Below are 13,502 nucleotides of genomic sequence, written 5' to 3'. Positions count from 1 at the left end.
ACAAGTAGCTCACCGCCCCATGATGCTTTGAGCGCCCATGGTGGCTGAGGTGGTCACGTGGGGTCTCCATGCAAACTCCCATAGACGGCTTGCCAGCTTTCCCTCTAGGTAATAGTAAGAAACTCTATGCGTTGAATGGAGCCGCGTACTAGCGAAGCGGCATGCTTGCTCACAGCGTTCCGTGCACGCAGTGTGGGCGTAGTAGTTGCCGAAATTATGAAGATAACTGCGCTTGAACAGCTACACTCCAGTTCAAGAAGATTTTAAATATTTATAACCTCCTTGCTCCAGTCCAAGTGCAGCTCTCTAAAGTGTGAGATGTGAGCCCCAAGATGCTGGCGCTCTGCTAAGAAAAGAACGCAATTAAATCGGCAGCGCTAATACTTCCAATCACCAATTCCCGCTCTCTCCCTGGAAGTTTTTTTTAAATTTCTTGTTGGTTGCTTGCTTGCATGTTTCATCTGCGAGACGGTTGCATAGTAGGTGTGACCGGTACGTGTGACGCAGTAAGGGCGCGAGTATCTTCAGCACATAAAGCACATCTTTCGCCGCCTAGCGGTGATCGTTGCTAACAGAGTTCCCTCAGTCAACTTGTGGCCCTTTGCCGCACTAAACCTTTTTTATCCAGACATGTCGAGCGGTTCGTTTGTTTTTTCCGCTTGCTTCTTGCGCCGGCGGTCGCCTGCTATGCATCCTGTTCTCCGCGAGCGCGCCGAGTTTTCGCGGTGTCTTATTCCGTGCCGCGCATGATACCTCCGCCGTTGTTCTTTCCCACGCTAAGAGGGAACGGCAAGCCAACAGCCGTGTGCCGGGCGACCACCCGGGAGTCCAGACGAAACTCAAGCTTGCTGGCGCGCGGGCGTGCAGTGTGTACGGTCGTACGGTGGTGACCGCTAAGCCTCGGTTCGCTTTGCGGCCGCATTTTGTGTAGTGATCGGCGCGTGCGGCGGAGGAGCAGCTACAAGGCAAAATGTGTTCGTTTCGTGTTCTCATCATCGCCATGGCAACTGTGATTGCTGCCGCGGTGCCAGATTGGCCAACTTGCCCATCAGAAGCAGTATTTCTTCCGATGTTGAATGCGAGTGAAAAAGTGGTCCGGGAACCGTACGGCGACTTCGACACTACCGGTGCGTGGTCTTATTTCGTTCCTCGAGAAGCGCGCGATGTGAACGTCACGTTTCGCTGGTGGTTTCCCAGGGGCTCTGAACATTTGCCGTCGCCACCGCTCATCGTACCGGCAGACTACGCCGGCGACATACCCGGAAAGCGACTCGGCGACGCTAACCTGACCGTCGTGTGCCACGGCCTGCCTCCGAGGTTAGCGTCTCAGGCCGACGCGCTCGTGACATCGCTTCTGTTGCGCCGTCCCGAGGGCGCCCTGCTCGAAGTCGTGTGGAACATCGTTAGCGGTTGCGAGTATGCTAGCGCTGTGCGATCTGACGTGTACTACTGCCCGCCTCGCAAAGGGCCGCCCGAGAGCCCGCTCTACCAGCAAGCCGCCGGCGACAGTCGCCTGGTAGCGCGTGCGCTGTCTCGCGCTTTGACGGGTCTCGTCTTCGACCACGGATATGACCTGGCAAGGGTCCACCTGTTGGGCTTCGGCGTGGGCGCGCACGTCGTCGGATTCGTCGCCAACAGCCTGCACTTCATGAGCGAGTTTGGGTTTGGACGACTCACGTTGCTCGATCCGCCGGCCCCTCTGTTCCTCGAAAAACTGGGCCTCGCCCATTTGAACGCGCCGGGCCGGGCCGCAGTGTCGGAAGCCGTGCACACGAGCTCCGCGGAAGCCTGTGGGCTCGGCATCGCCGACAGGCTGGCGGATCTCGACGTGTACGTGGACGGGGGAGAACGACAGCCGCAGTGCCACCCCAATTACGTGTGCTCGCACATCATCGCGCTCTACTACTACACCCGAACGATAGAGCGTTGCGTGGGAGGAGGTGTGTCTGAGACGGACCTACTGCCAGGCTACTGGACGCCCGAGAAGCGAGGCGTCTACAACGTGCGCCTGCGAAAGATGAGCTGTCCGACAGTCGTAGTTTCGGCGCCTTCGCAGGGTCGTGAACAGAGTTCGCGGGCTGCACCGGTGTGTGTGCGGTGTCTGTATGCATGGTCCTTAGTGGCGCTGGCGTTCTTCGCTGCAGCACGTTGATGCTGAAGAGCTGAGCGCTACACAGAATGCGGTTTTCACATGTGCTAGAGTTACCGTATCGGCTCCCCTGTAGGTAGGGAGAGGATGTGTCAGCACAGCGTCATTTGCGTTGAAGCAGGTTTGTGCATCATGTGATACGGTGAGGGCATCATTGCTGAGCTGACGGGCAGGCAATGATTGTGAGCCACCAATCAGTGTGGCACCTGCGTACCATTCCAGCCTTGGTTGTGGCTTGGAAAGATATTCGAGAACTGTTTGCCACTGTCTGTGGCTGTCGCAGTGACTGCAGTACTGCTGTGTAAGGCAGCTAGCACCTTGTACTCTTATCTAATGTGACGGACAATGGAGGGTAGTTCTTTTGTCAGGCTTTTGATCTATGCTTGTTTTGCAGATCATTGCATGAAACGGTACATACATTTATGTTCCTAATGACCTGATGTGAGAGTAATCTAATGGTAGTGTTGTTTTATTTGAATGTTATGAACATTATGTTGTAAACAATGTTATGCAGTTTTAATGGCTTGTGCTCCCTCCTGCTCTTAATGCTTTTTGTTTTTTTTCTGTTTTTGTTCCTTGTGACTGCAGGGTCTGCAGTGGGCGACAGCGCCTTTTTCTTTTTCTCTCATTCTCTCCTTTTTTTCTTCTGAGCCCTTCTTCTTTCCTGCATCCCTTTGCTTGTTGTTTTGTTTATTTGTTGGTGCACCAGGACCACAGCGGTTGTGTTGTCACCTGCTTTGATGTGCACTGGAGAAGCTATGCGTGATCTTCCATTAGAGCACCCATGATGTCATGCAAGCCCTCCAATACGAGTTTCGCTTTAGCAGGAAGACATGTAATTGTGCACATGCTTGGAAATAGCCAAGGAAACATTGCACATGTTTGTACTGTGCCTCTATGAAACTTTTTTATTGATTGGTGATGCTGTCTAAAAATTTTTCGTAATTCTTGTGGTAGTCACAACTTGTTGCTTTTGTTCCAGTGGAAATTTGATTGTTGAAGTAATGCAGTCGGTCCACAAATCGGTCTGTGTAGGCACTTTCACTGCAACAGTCTACATGATGCCTTTCATCCAACATTGTTCCTGGGCGGCCTTATGGTATCCTTTAGCGAAGCTGTCGAATGTGATTACAGAAGTCTTACTCTATATAAAAGCCCTGTATCCCTTTGTGAATCTGTTTTCAGAGGAGCCAACGCTAGTTTGGCCAACCAATAATGCTCATTCTTTATATCCTCTAGACTACCATAGGCTGTTTGATCCCTGTAGTTTTAAAAGGAGCAGTGTGATGAGGGAACAACTTATTCTTTTTTTTTTTTTTCAGTTTGTGAGACTGAAAAATGTAGCCAGCTGCTCTTGAGGGGCCACCATTGACTGGCAAGGGACTGGGTCAGGAAGCTGAAAAGGTGATCACTACAGGTTTGGCATGCCTGCCTCAGCTACGCACATTCAGTATAAGCTTTTATTGGGGACAACAGCCTTGGTAGTGTTGCACAGTGCATTGTGCTCTTTGAGTGCTGTTTGCTAACCACATTTACGAAAATTTTATTTCTTGTAATGCTAGGAATTCTGAAATAACTAGCAAGCAGGTGCACAACGTGTGTAGCCGTCACCGGTTACATGGCAGCTTTTCTTTCTGGACTTCTCTTAGCATCTACTCACCGATCCCGGCCGCGGCGGCTGGAATTTCTTTGGAGGAGAAATTCTAGAGGCCCGTGTACTGTGCGATGTCGATGCACGTTAAAGAACCCTAGGTGGTCTAAATTTCCGGAGCCCTCCACTACGGTGTCTCTCATAGCCTTAGTCGCTTTGGGACGTTAAACCCCATAAACCAACCAACCAATCATAGTATGATTTCTGTGTGCACATACACATTTCCCTTACTTTTGACGTGAGTCAATCCCAAGGGCACATTTTTGGAAACGCAGAAGCCATTTTAGGGCTGTTAATTCACCTGTGAAACATATTTTTGAAGGATTCTTCGGAAGGCACAACTTATAACCAGAGTTCCAAATGGTGACAAAGGTGGAGTGATCGTTCACTTTCCGTTTTCTTCCCTCTGCTTGCATGTCCAGCCATATTTAGAGTGAGGCAGTGCCTGTTCTTGCTACGTTATGTCTCTACGTACAGTTCTGTTCAGTGGTTCCCGTGCTTTGCTCTGACCATCTCATCTAATTTATTTCATTCTCATGGTAATCACTAGCTACGCACACTTTATCAACAGAAAGCTTCACACATCGCAGAGGGAACCTTTCCACTGCCAAAGAGCGAGGTGTGGCATTGTTTTACTCGCTCTCAGTGCCCTGCTCACTGCTTCAGGCAGAAGCAAGCGGGCAGGAAGTATGTGGTGTCATACTGCGCCTGCATGATGGGTATCCTCGATATGCGTAGGCAGTTATCAGATGTGCAAGGGGTCTCAACCCTGCCTGCACACATGAGGTTAGGTGTTCGGCAAGAACCTGCATGCAAGCACTGAGCTGTGAATGCAAGGAAATCACTCCGAAAACCCGTGAGGCTAGTTTGGAAATACTCCCAAAGCTTGTTCTGCGCTGTTATCGGAGAGCAGAACCTCCACTAAAGTATTTGGTTACAACCTGCAGAGACTCCTAACAGTTGAACAGGGCTGCAGTCATTTTGCACAACAAGGTCACTGGCAGGAAAAGCAAGAACCGTCCCTGGTTAAGCGCTCGGAAACACTATTGTTCGGAAGTGGGATGAGTCTTTTGTACCTCACTGTACTTGTTGAGTCAAATGTTGGTCTAGTCTGGCCTCGGGGCTCGCCTGTTCTGCTGATTTTTTGAACCTGAATGTTCTCATGTGGCAGGTTTCCATTCTTGCGCATCATATCGTACTGGCTGTGGGCACACAGAGCCATTATACTACTATGGCATGAATAATAAAGTAGGAAAGTCCACTGCTTTTAGTAAACTTGTGGCATGCACTTGTGTTAATGGGGAAGGCAATGTTTGGATGGCTCGGCTTGTAAACCAAAGTTGAAAAGAAGCTCATGTTCAAGGTTACTGCTACTTGCATGGACTGACCTTGCTTGTCTGTTTGGCTCTGTTCATTTTTCTGGTTTGTTATTCATAGTTTTTATTTTCTGACTGAGTGGAGGTTTAAGGGTAGCGTGTGAAGTTTTGAACAGCCGCGGGGAATCAACATCTCACCGAATGCAGCCAAACAGTTGCAAAGGAAAGTAAAGGCTGTACTGTATTCCTTTTTGTTTATTTCATGTCTTCAAACATTTGAAGGAGTAGTAGTCTATGCCCTTTGTGTTTGTGCAGCTATGTTCATCTATGTTTATATTGATGTTAGTGGATTTCCTTGTCAAGAGACCTATTACCACTGCACAATATTGTTGATTGTAGTAGCTTGCACCAATTTTTGCTCCCATTTTTCAGTTTTATGTAGTGAATGCTAAGCAGTCTGCTTGAAGTACACTGCTTTCTATGTGCTTCACTTAAAACCCCTCTTCATTAACATATTGCACGGACACACACATTTGAAATAGAAGCCAAGTTTTCACATCACTGTCTTTGGTTGTCAGCTAGCTTCTTTGTTTCTTTTTTTACTTTGCCAAGGTGCCTTCAGAACTTCTTTAAGACGCTCTTGCCTAGCAGAGTGCTCTCCTTGATTTCTAGTCTTGGTGAAAGGCTCCTAGAGGCCCAGCCCGCTGTTGGCGCTGCCACCAGTTGTTGGCGCTGCCACCAGTTGTTGGCGAAGATGGGTCGGTTCGGTGTCGCTTGCTAGCTCGCTGCTGCTGCTCTCTGCTTGACGGGACCGCGGTCAAGCTTCAACACCCGTTCCCACCACCACCAGGACAGGAGTGCCGCCAAGTCAAAGAGTTAAGTGATGGGAGGAAGATTACAAGTGGGTTTATTTACAATTTTACATGATGGTGGTTAGAAGAGAGACTGAAGTTAAGCTGAAGTGAGGCTCTAGTGAGGCTAAGTGAGGCTAGTGAGGCTCTATGGGAGGCTTCAAATGAGGGTTGAAGTGAGCTGGCACCTGGGTCCTCTCCGTGCGTGCGGTCCGCGGCGGCAGGCCCGAAAGCAATCACACTCACGTTGCTCGCAGCCATACACAGTAGAAGCAGGCGTGCTGGCGGCCACCCGGCTAGACTTGTTGTCGTCGATCTTAATACCGCTTTAGATGCAGCGCTGCTGGGTGCCCACCGGTGATGCAACGGGTACAGGCTTTCCCCTGGCCTAGTGCTCGGCTTATCTGGGGTGAAATGCTTGGGAAATGCGCCTTTGACCCAACCTTGAGTAGACGAAAAACACATCCCCTTGCGTCATAAAAATTCATCATCATCATCATACGTAGAAATGGATGGGGTAGAAAACACCTTTATTCGCGCCATGCATACTGTTTGTTAGCTCCCACCAATGCTGTACCACTGATGACCCCATTCGCCTCTGATGTGTTGACCAAGTTTTTGTCTGCCAGAAGAAATTACCCACTCTGTTCTTCATGCAGTTCAGTTCGATTTCTTCAGATAAGAGCAAACTGTGCTTCATGTGCGTGCTTCACTCGGTTTCATCAGGCTGTTGGGAGAATGGTGGAAACAAACTGATGCCTACATGAGCACATGCTCTTAAGTTAGTTCTTATGATGGTCTGCTCTGGCTAGTCTCCTAACATCAGGATTATAGCATGGTTGTATAAAGTTTTGACTGTGTAGCCCTTGATTGTACAATACCGATGCAAGTTTCTGTTATGAAAATGTAAAGGAGGCATGCCTCATCGGCCTGCAGTCCACAAATGACAGTTGTGCTTGGGTTATCTTGCGGGCTGCAATCTCCTGAAAGCTTTGCTTGGTGCTGTTCACTTCACTCGAACGTAAATCGACATTCTTTGGGAAGGGGGTTCGAGTACTTTTCATGTGCTGCTCTTTTAGCCATGTCTTGGCCAGCTGTTGATTGTGCGGTTACACCTTTGCTGATGTTACAAACGGAAGAATGAATTACATGTTCAGATTGTTGTTATAGTTTATATTTATTTTTTAGGTGACAGATAATGATCAGTGTGTGTGAACTGAACCGTCATTTTACTACCCTGAGGCGCAACGTCACTAGAGAAGAGCTTGGTCAAAGAGGGAGGTAGCATAAAAAGGGCGGTAAGCTCATGTCTGTGTTGACATCACACATGTGAATTATGCAGCTCAAGCTCTGTGAAAGTTCCACTTGTCAGTTACTAGATCCTTTTCCTTGTGTAGGTGCCACTACTCAGGTACATTGTGATTTTTGGTGCGGAGCACAGGCACCTTTGTCACATCCTACAGGCATTATTCATGTTTGCTTGTTGTCTTTTGATGCTATATTGCATCTTGATGCTATATTGCTATATTGATGCTGTATTGCATTTTTTTTTATCTTAGTCACTACTGGGAAGTGCTGTGTAATGTTTATTATTGGTCATTTGGAGAAGGTCGTGTTTGTGTGTGATTGACTTTTAATATGATTTTGTTTTTTGCTCTTTTGTTTCTTTGTAGCCATCATGTCTTGTACAGCAGTGTCTTTGTTTCACACTTTTGAATTACAAGGCAAAGATTCCATCATAGTATATTATTGCTGGTGTTTAGTGGCATAGCTAGTCTTTTGTGCTGAGCAGTTTGCTGCATTTTGCTGCGGCACGTGTGTGTATGCTTTACTTGCTGGGTTTAGTTTACCTAAATGGTTGTGACTGGTGACATGGTTGATATTTTAAAACGAACTTAACTAGCCCGGTGCAACTGAGTCTGCTCGGTGATAGATAGTGCTCCTGGGCCTTCGCAGCAATAGATTGCGGTAGTGTCCACTTGCAAAAACCTGCTTTCGCACTATATTTCATGCTTAACCATCAACTTTTTTTTGTTGGCTTTGTCGACTGGAGTACTTGTGCAGCTTTTCGTTAGTCCCAGATTTTTTTTTCCACTCACGTTGACCTGTCTTCCTGCTGCCCAGTTCCCATTCACAAGCATGTATTCGGTGGCACGTAACCTGAATTTTGCATCGTAGCTCCTTCACCTTGCAAGCAATGTAATGTTGGTCAAGAGCAATGCACGAGTGAAACTAATGGAACTGACACTGAAGTTGAAACTGGATCTGGCAGTGGTGATGATTCTAAACACTGAAAGATTGATGCTACTATGAGATAAGGTTTTAAAAATAACTAATTTCTTTCCCAATTTATACGTTAATTTTATTTTCAAAGCTAATTAATAGGCACGACAAAAGCGGAACTTGTGGTACTGTGTCACTTTCAAAAGTATATATGTCACATCATTGTAAAGATGCCCTGATGAAAAATTTAAAATAAGCACCACTTGTACACTGGAAAATATGGTAATTATAGCTGGTGAGCAAGCTAAGTGTTAAAAAGTTAAGAGTTAACAGTATCTCTCACTTGTGGTATAAAAGCGTGTGTTTGTAAACATGCAAATTCTTGCTACATCCAAGAAGAGAGACTTTCCTGTATGCATGAACGAGCTTCATGCAGCTACAATTTGCTTGTAACTGGGAAATGCCAGATAGCAGCTTGGCATTCATTGTTTCACGTGTACTGCTTGGTTGAATCATTGTGCGAATCTCATTTGAAAGTAACTGCCTAATTCTATTGTATCGTTGAAGCTTCCACTGTGTTCTCGGAATTTGTGTAGGTCCCCTTCTGAATTGCATCCAAACAGCATGCGAGGTCAAAGTTGCTGAATCCTCAGGTTAACCCGGTTACATCAGTATGTGCATTCTTGATGCAGGACAAAAACAAATGTAAAAGAAAAAGCCTCCAGGAGTGGGGCCAGTGGTACCACTGAGGAGGATGGGGTTGACGTGTGAGGGCTTATGAGTGCATATTTGCTGTGACTTTACAGTGATTATTGTCTACATTCAGCTGTTTGGTGCAGTTGTGAGGTGTACTAGCATCATCAAAACAGCTTTCGTTTTCAAGCTCCACGTGCATGTAATACTGCCATGCCATTTATTTGTACATTCCAAACTGTGCTGCAGACTTCATGTGAGAAATGGGTGCACATTGTAACTCTATCAATGCGTCATTGTAACGCCATCTACAATTTAGAAGTTACCTCAGGGGGGAAGTAATAGGCAAGGACAGCACATTTCCACTGCCTCTGGTGGGCCTTGCTTTTTTCAGAAATGTGCTAGTTACTAGTCACTTTTTTTTGTGCTTCTTGATGTAACCGTTTATACAATTATGTGACTAAGACACTCACCTGCAGTGTTTATGCAGAGTTTAAAGTATGGCATGCCAGAATTTCACATAGGACTTCTAGGCCCATGTAATCTTTACCATGAGATGGTTGGTTTAAAATAAGATAGGAGGTGCTACCTGTGAAAGTTTTCAATAATCAAGCTCTTTAAAGTTTAATGGGCTGCTCGTTTTTGTCATTTCGTCATCTTTCGGATCTTGAAGAAACGACTACTAGTACAGTGGTTTGCTTTTGCCTTTCACTACTGTTTAACTGTAGCTTTGGTTATTTATTTTTGATTTTGCAGTGGGGGGGAATTAAACGATTGTAGCTCGCACAGTGTCATAAAGTATTGTCAGGGGGAAATGGTGCTCAATACAACATGCTGTCAAGTCTTTGGTCGCAAGCGTAGAAACGAGGCGAACACATTGCTGCCACCAGACTCACAGCACCCTGCCTTCTATATCTCGTGCAAGTTGTTGCAGACACAGGAAATTTCTCAACACATCCTACGGATGCTGTCTGCATTTATTGTTTGCGTAGTTCAGACGGTGTGACCCCACGTGCATCCATATGTCGCGTTTGTTTTCCTTGCTCTTTATTACTTCATTTTATGTTTTCTTTTATTTTTTAAAGTGTGTGTTGCAATTTTCGCTTTTATTTATGACATTGTCATCCTGAAAAGATTCTGCACCAATGTGAGGAAATTTCATACGAGGGACGTTTCACTGTACGGCAATATCTGTTTACCTTGTGGCAAATGTTCCCAAGAAATGTCTTAAACCATAATTTGAGTCTAATCAAGGTTTAATCAAGAGAAAAGTATACAACAGCTGTATCCTACCGGTACCCACCTATGGGGCAGAAACGTGGAGGCTAACAAAGAGGGTTCAGCTTAAGTTAAGGGCAACGCAGCCAGCTATGGAAAGGAAAATGATAGGTGTAACGCTAAGAGATCGGAAGAGGGCGGAGTGGGTGAGGGAGCAAACGCAGGTTAATGACATCCTAGTTGAAATCAGGAGGAAGAAATGGGCTTGGGCAGGGCATGTAATGCGAAGGCAAGATAACCGCTGGTCCTTAAGGGTAACGGAGTGGATTCCAAGAGAAGGCAAGCGTAGCAGGGGACGGCAGAAAGTTAGGTGGGCGGATGAGATTAAGAAGTTTGCGGGAATACGGTGGCGGCAACTGACAAAGGACACGGTTAATTGGAGAGACATGGGAGAGGCCTTTGCCCTGCAGTGGGTGTAGTCGGGCTGATGATGATGATGATGAAGATTTACTAGTTCCAGAATATTTTTACAATATGTGAAGTATGCCTTCAAAATGTAGGCTTTGTGACAATAGCCTGTTCTTTCCTGGATTGTAGCCCAACTTTGGAGGATGTCAGGAAACAGGAGATCAGTGTCATTTAGTGTCTGTGTTCGGAATTTTGTGTAATAACTTATTTATTAGAACAGTTCGGCAACTGACTATAAACCAGAATGTGTAGCTAGCTGTTAGCAAATGTTGTATCACTTTGAGAAATGTAATTTGCCTCATTGCTGTGGCACAAGTGCATGTAAAGCCAAATTTTGCAGCTGAGGGGAGTAAGTAACCACTCTGCTGTCTGGTTATGAGCATAGCTCGGTCCTGTGGCATCTGATTTTGGCTTCACATGCCAGAAAGTCCTGTATTTTTTGCACTGCATTTTTCAGCCTAGACTGATATGATGTTTGCTAATCGGTAGCTATGGAATCTTCTTTCAACTGAGATGAATAACTGTAATCGTTTATATTACTTCCCTGTTTCCTAGTGTCCAATTTTGGTTCAACTGAAATCATAAATTGAACGTCATTTAGCCTCAAATTTTGTTTAAATATTGCCCGAGTCTTGTTTGAATTGCTTGGTGCTCCTAGAGTGACATATGAACATAGTAAAGATAACTTTTTTTCATTCAGCACAGTCAAGGAAGCCCAGCCAACACACACAACACCTGAAATGGCAGTGTGAGAATGCACAGTATTGAAACAAAATTTTCATAAGTCATGGAAATGCGAAACTTTTTTCACATGCTGTGTCATGCTTATGAGCACATGTATATCAACCCACACACAATATGTAGGTACTGTGTGACTCCACAACGCACTCATACATATGAATTCCGAAAGATTGGAGCGCTTTCACGTGCATTTGAAAGTTAAACACTCTCTCTACTCCTTACCTTGTTGCCGTCAAAAGGCGCTTGACTGAGTGCACCACTTTTGTCTATACACGTTGACAATGATGAGTTGATGCGAGATATCTAGTGGTTGGCTTTTAACTTTTGTAAAAATGTGCTGTGCTATACATTTCTTCTATGTTTCCTCAAAACTTCACCAGATTTAGTGATGCAAGAATCGGCTTCCCATGCTCTTCATGAATAAACTGCCGGATTTGAAGTATCACATTCCACAATGCCTTGTCTTTCAGACCCTATCACCATAGAGTTGCTCTAATTGCAACAAATTAGAATGAATGCAGTGCTTAAAATTGTGCATTGAGAAAAATGCACGCATTACTTGCTGCAGGTGCAAGTTTCAAATCACTGATTTTTTTATTCAGTAAAATACTTGAAGTCATGAAGCCAAACTCATTTTTTGACACTCTTGTTTTTGTGCTTGGTCAGCTACAGTCCTGGTATAGCATAACGATTCTTTGCCATTTCCATTCCTTTTTAGATGTTCTGTCTTTCCCCATTGGCTTTGCCAACACCACTCCCAGCAGTTCAGTAAGTAACTAAGAGAAAACGGGCGGCATGACGTCCCTTCCACCAATGGCAAAGCATGGAAAATTCAAAAGTGGAATTCAATTGGTTTCAGAACTGTTATGTTACACCAACCAAGGATGCCATGACAGTGTTTGTGCATTGCAAAAGCAGCGGCATTGTCCTCTGGATGGTGCAGAGAGTAGCAATCTTTCTCTTGTGTGCATAACCAGCATGTGAGCATCTGCAAATTATGGTGCTGCCATTCTTTTTGGTGCAAAGTTTTGTGCTGAGCAAAACATTGCTCTGAGAAGTGCCGTGATACTTGTAGAAAGTGTATTTGAATGGCAGTATTTTTTGAGAGAGAGTCATATAGCTGGACAGGAGTACTGGAAATGTGGCAATCCAGCTTAGGTGGCACGCTTGTGAGTACGAGAAAATATCATGTTTCTGTTATAATTTGTGGGGTTTCTGTACAGAACATATTCACTTGTATGCCACTGGGCAAAAGAAGACTAAGCAGAATGATAGCCAAGCGCACAGCAAACAAGTTCCTAGGCAGTGCATTTTATTAATTATTTGTCTTCAGAATTTTTTCGAAAAATTTAGTCACTTCATGTGCCTTTTATGACAGGTACTGTTTGTCGACAGTGTTGCTGCATATACACAATAAAATGTTCATATTTCAACATTTGGCTGATTGTCCTTGTGCTTTTCACAGTGGAAATATTTGTTCAGGTGAACCACTGACCAGATGAGGAGCACTGAAAATTCTGTTTTTCTGTCGCCATAACTCAAGGGTCGTTTACCAGGAGCTCAGCACTACAGCTGTCCTGGTTTAGTACGGCGATGGTTTGCGAAGGGCTGTACTGACTGACAAGCTGTCCAGATTACCGTTACTATGACACCAGATAACAACTGCTAAGATACTGAATTGTGGCATTAGTTGTTGTAGGGGTGCAGATATTCGAAATTTCTTACTACTTCATTGATGGTACAGTTGTGTGCTATGAGGGCCACTGTAGAGGAAGTCTCCGAATAATTTGACCATTTCGAGTTCAATGTGCAGTGACATCAAACGTCACACAGGTATTCTTAAAATTCCGTCTCCATCAAAATTCGGCCGCTGCAATCGGAGTTTGATCCAGAATTTGATCCGAACGCCATTGCCGTAGTGCAGATAGAAAATTATTCGAAACTGTTTGAAAATCCGTTAAAATTTTTTAGTACTTTTCGGATAATCGCTGTGACCAAACGCTTTAGTTTTCTACCATGATTGTTTTGAAAACCACCTACTTCAGCATCGTATGTCGCCACAATGGCTTTGAAGGGAGATCAGTGCTGCGACATGGTCCGTTCTGTGCTCGTACAAGTCCTGAAGACCGAGCTTTGCCAGGTTAGCAAACCCTGCCGCAATGCCCGCTTTCGGAGCCCTGTCTCGCAGCTCG

At 45.4% G+C, this 13,502-nt stretch overlaps 2 protein-coding genes across 4 annotated transcripts in view; both read left to right on the top strand.

The window, feature by feature from the left end:
• Positions 1 to 13,502, top strand: part of LOC149344206 (progranulin-like) — a 115,292-nt gene that overhangs the window by 63,348 nt on the left and 38,442 nt on the right. Inside the window, exon 1 of one of the 3 annotated variants that reach the window (XM_089546210.1) lies at positions 3,495 to 3,553. The exons of 1 other annotated variant lie outside the window; for it this stretch is intronic. Coding sequence is in view for 1 of the 2 variants with exons in the window: in XM_089546207.1 (XP_089402333.1) it covers positions 11,857 to 12,078 (222 nt within the window). In the remaining variant the exon portion in view is untranslated. Of the gene's footprint in view, positions 1 to 3,494; positions 3,554 to 10,303; positions 12,079 to 13,502 lie in introns of those variants that run through there. One more of the 3 variants, XM_089546207.1, reaches the window with a different exon arrangement.
• Positions 647 to 3,457, top strand: LOC149344207 (uncharacterized). Its single transcript, XM_089546211.1, has one exon. The coding sequence runs from the start codon at positions 971 to 973 to the stop codon at positions 2,150 to 2,152; it is 1,182 nt and encodes a 393-aa protein (XP_089402337.1). The 5' UTR covers positions 647 to 970; the 3' UTR covers positions 2,153 to 3,457.

Source organism: Amblyomma mixtum, chromosome 5 (genome assembly GCF_055824585.1).
Source record: "Amblyomma mixtum isolate Tamu chromosome 5, ASM5582458v1, whole genome shotgun sequence".
Taxonomy (NCBI): Eukaryota; Metazoa; Arthropoda; class Arachnida; order Ixodida; family Ixodidae; genus Amblyomma; species Amblyomma mixtum.
This window is presented reverse-complemented; position numbering and strand designations above follow the sequence as displayed.

What these genes read in the sequence shown, in the direction of transcription:
- LOC149344207 (XM_089546211.1), top strand. Translation starts at nt 971, where the DNA reads ATGTGTTCGTTTCGTGTTCTCATCATCGCCATGGCAACTGTGATTGCT.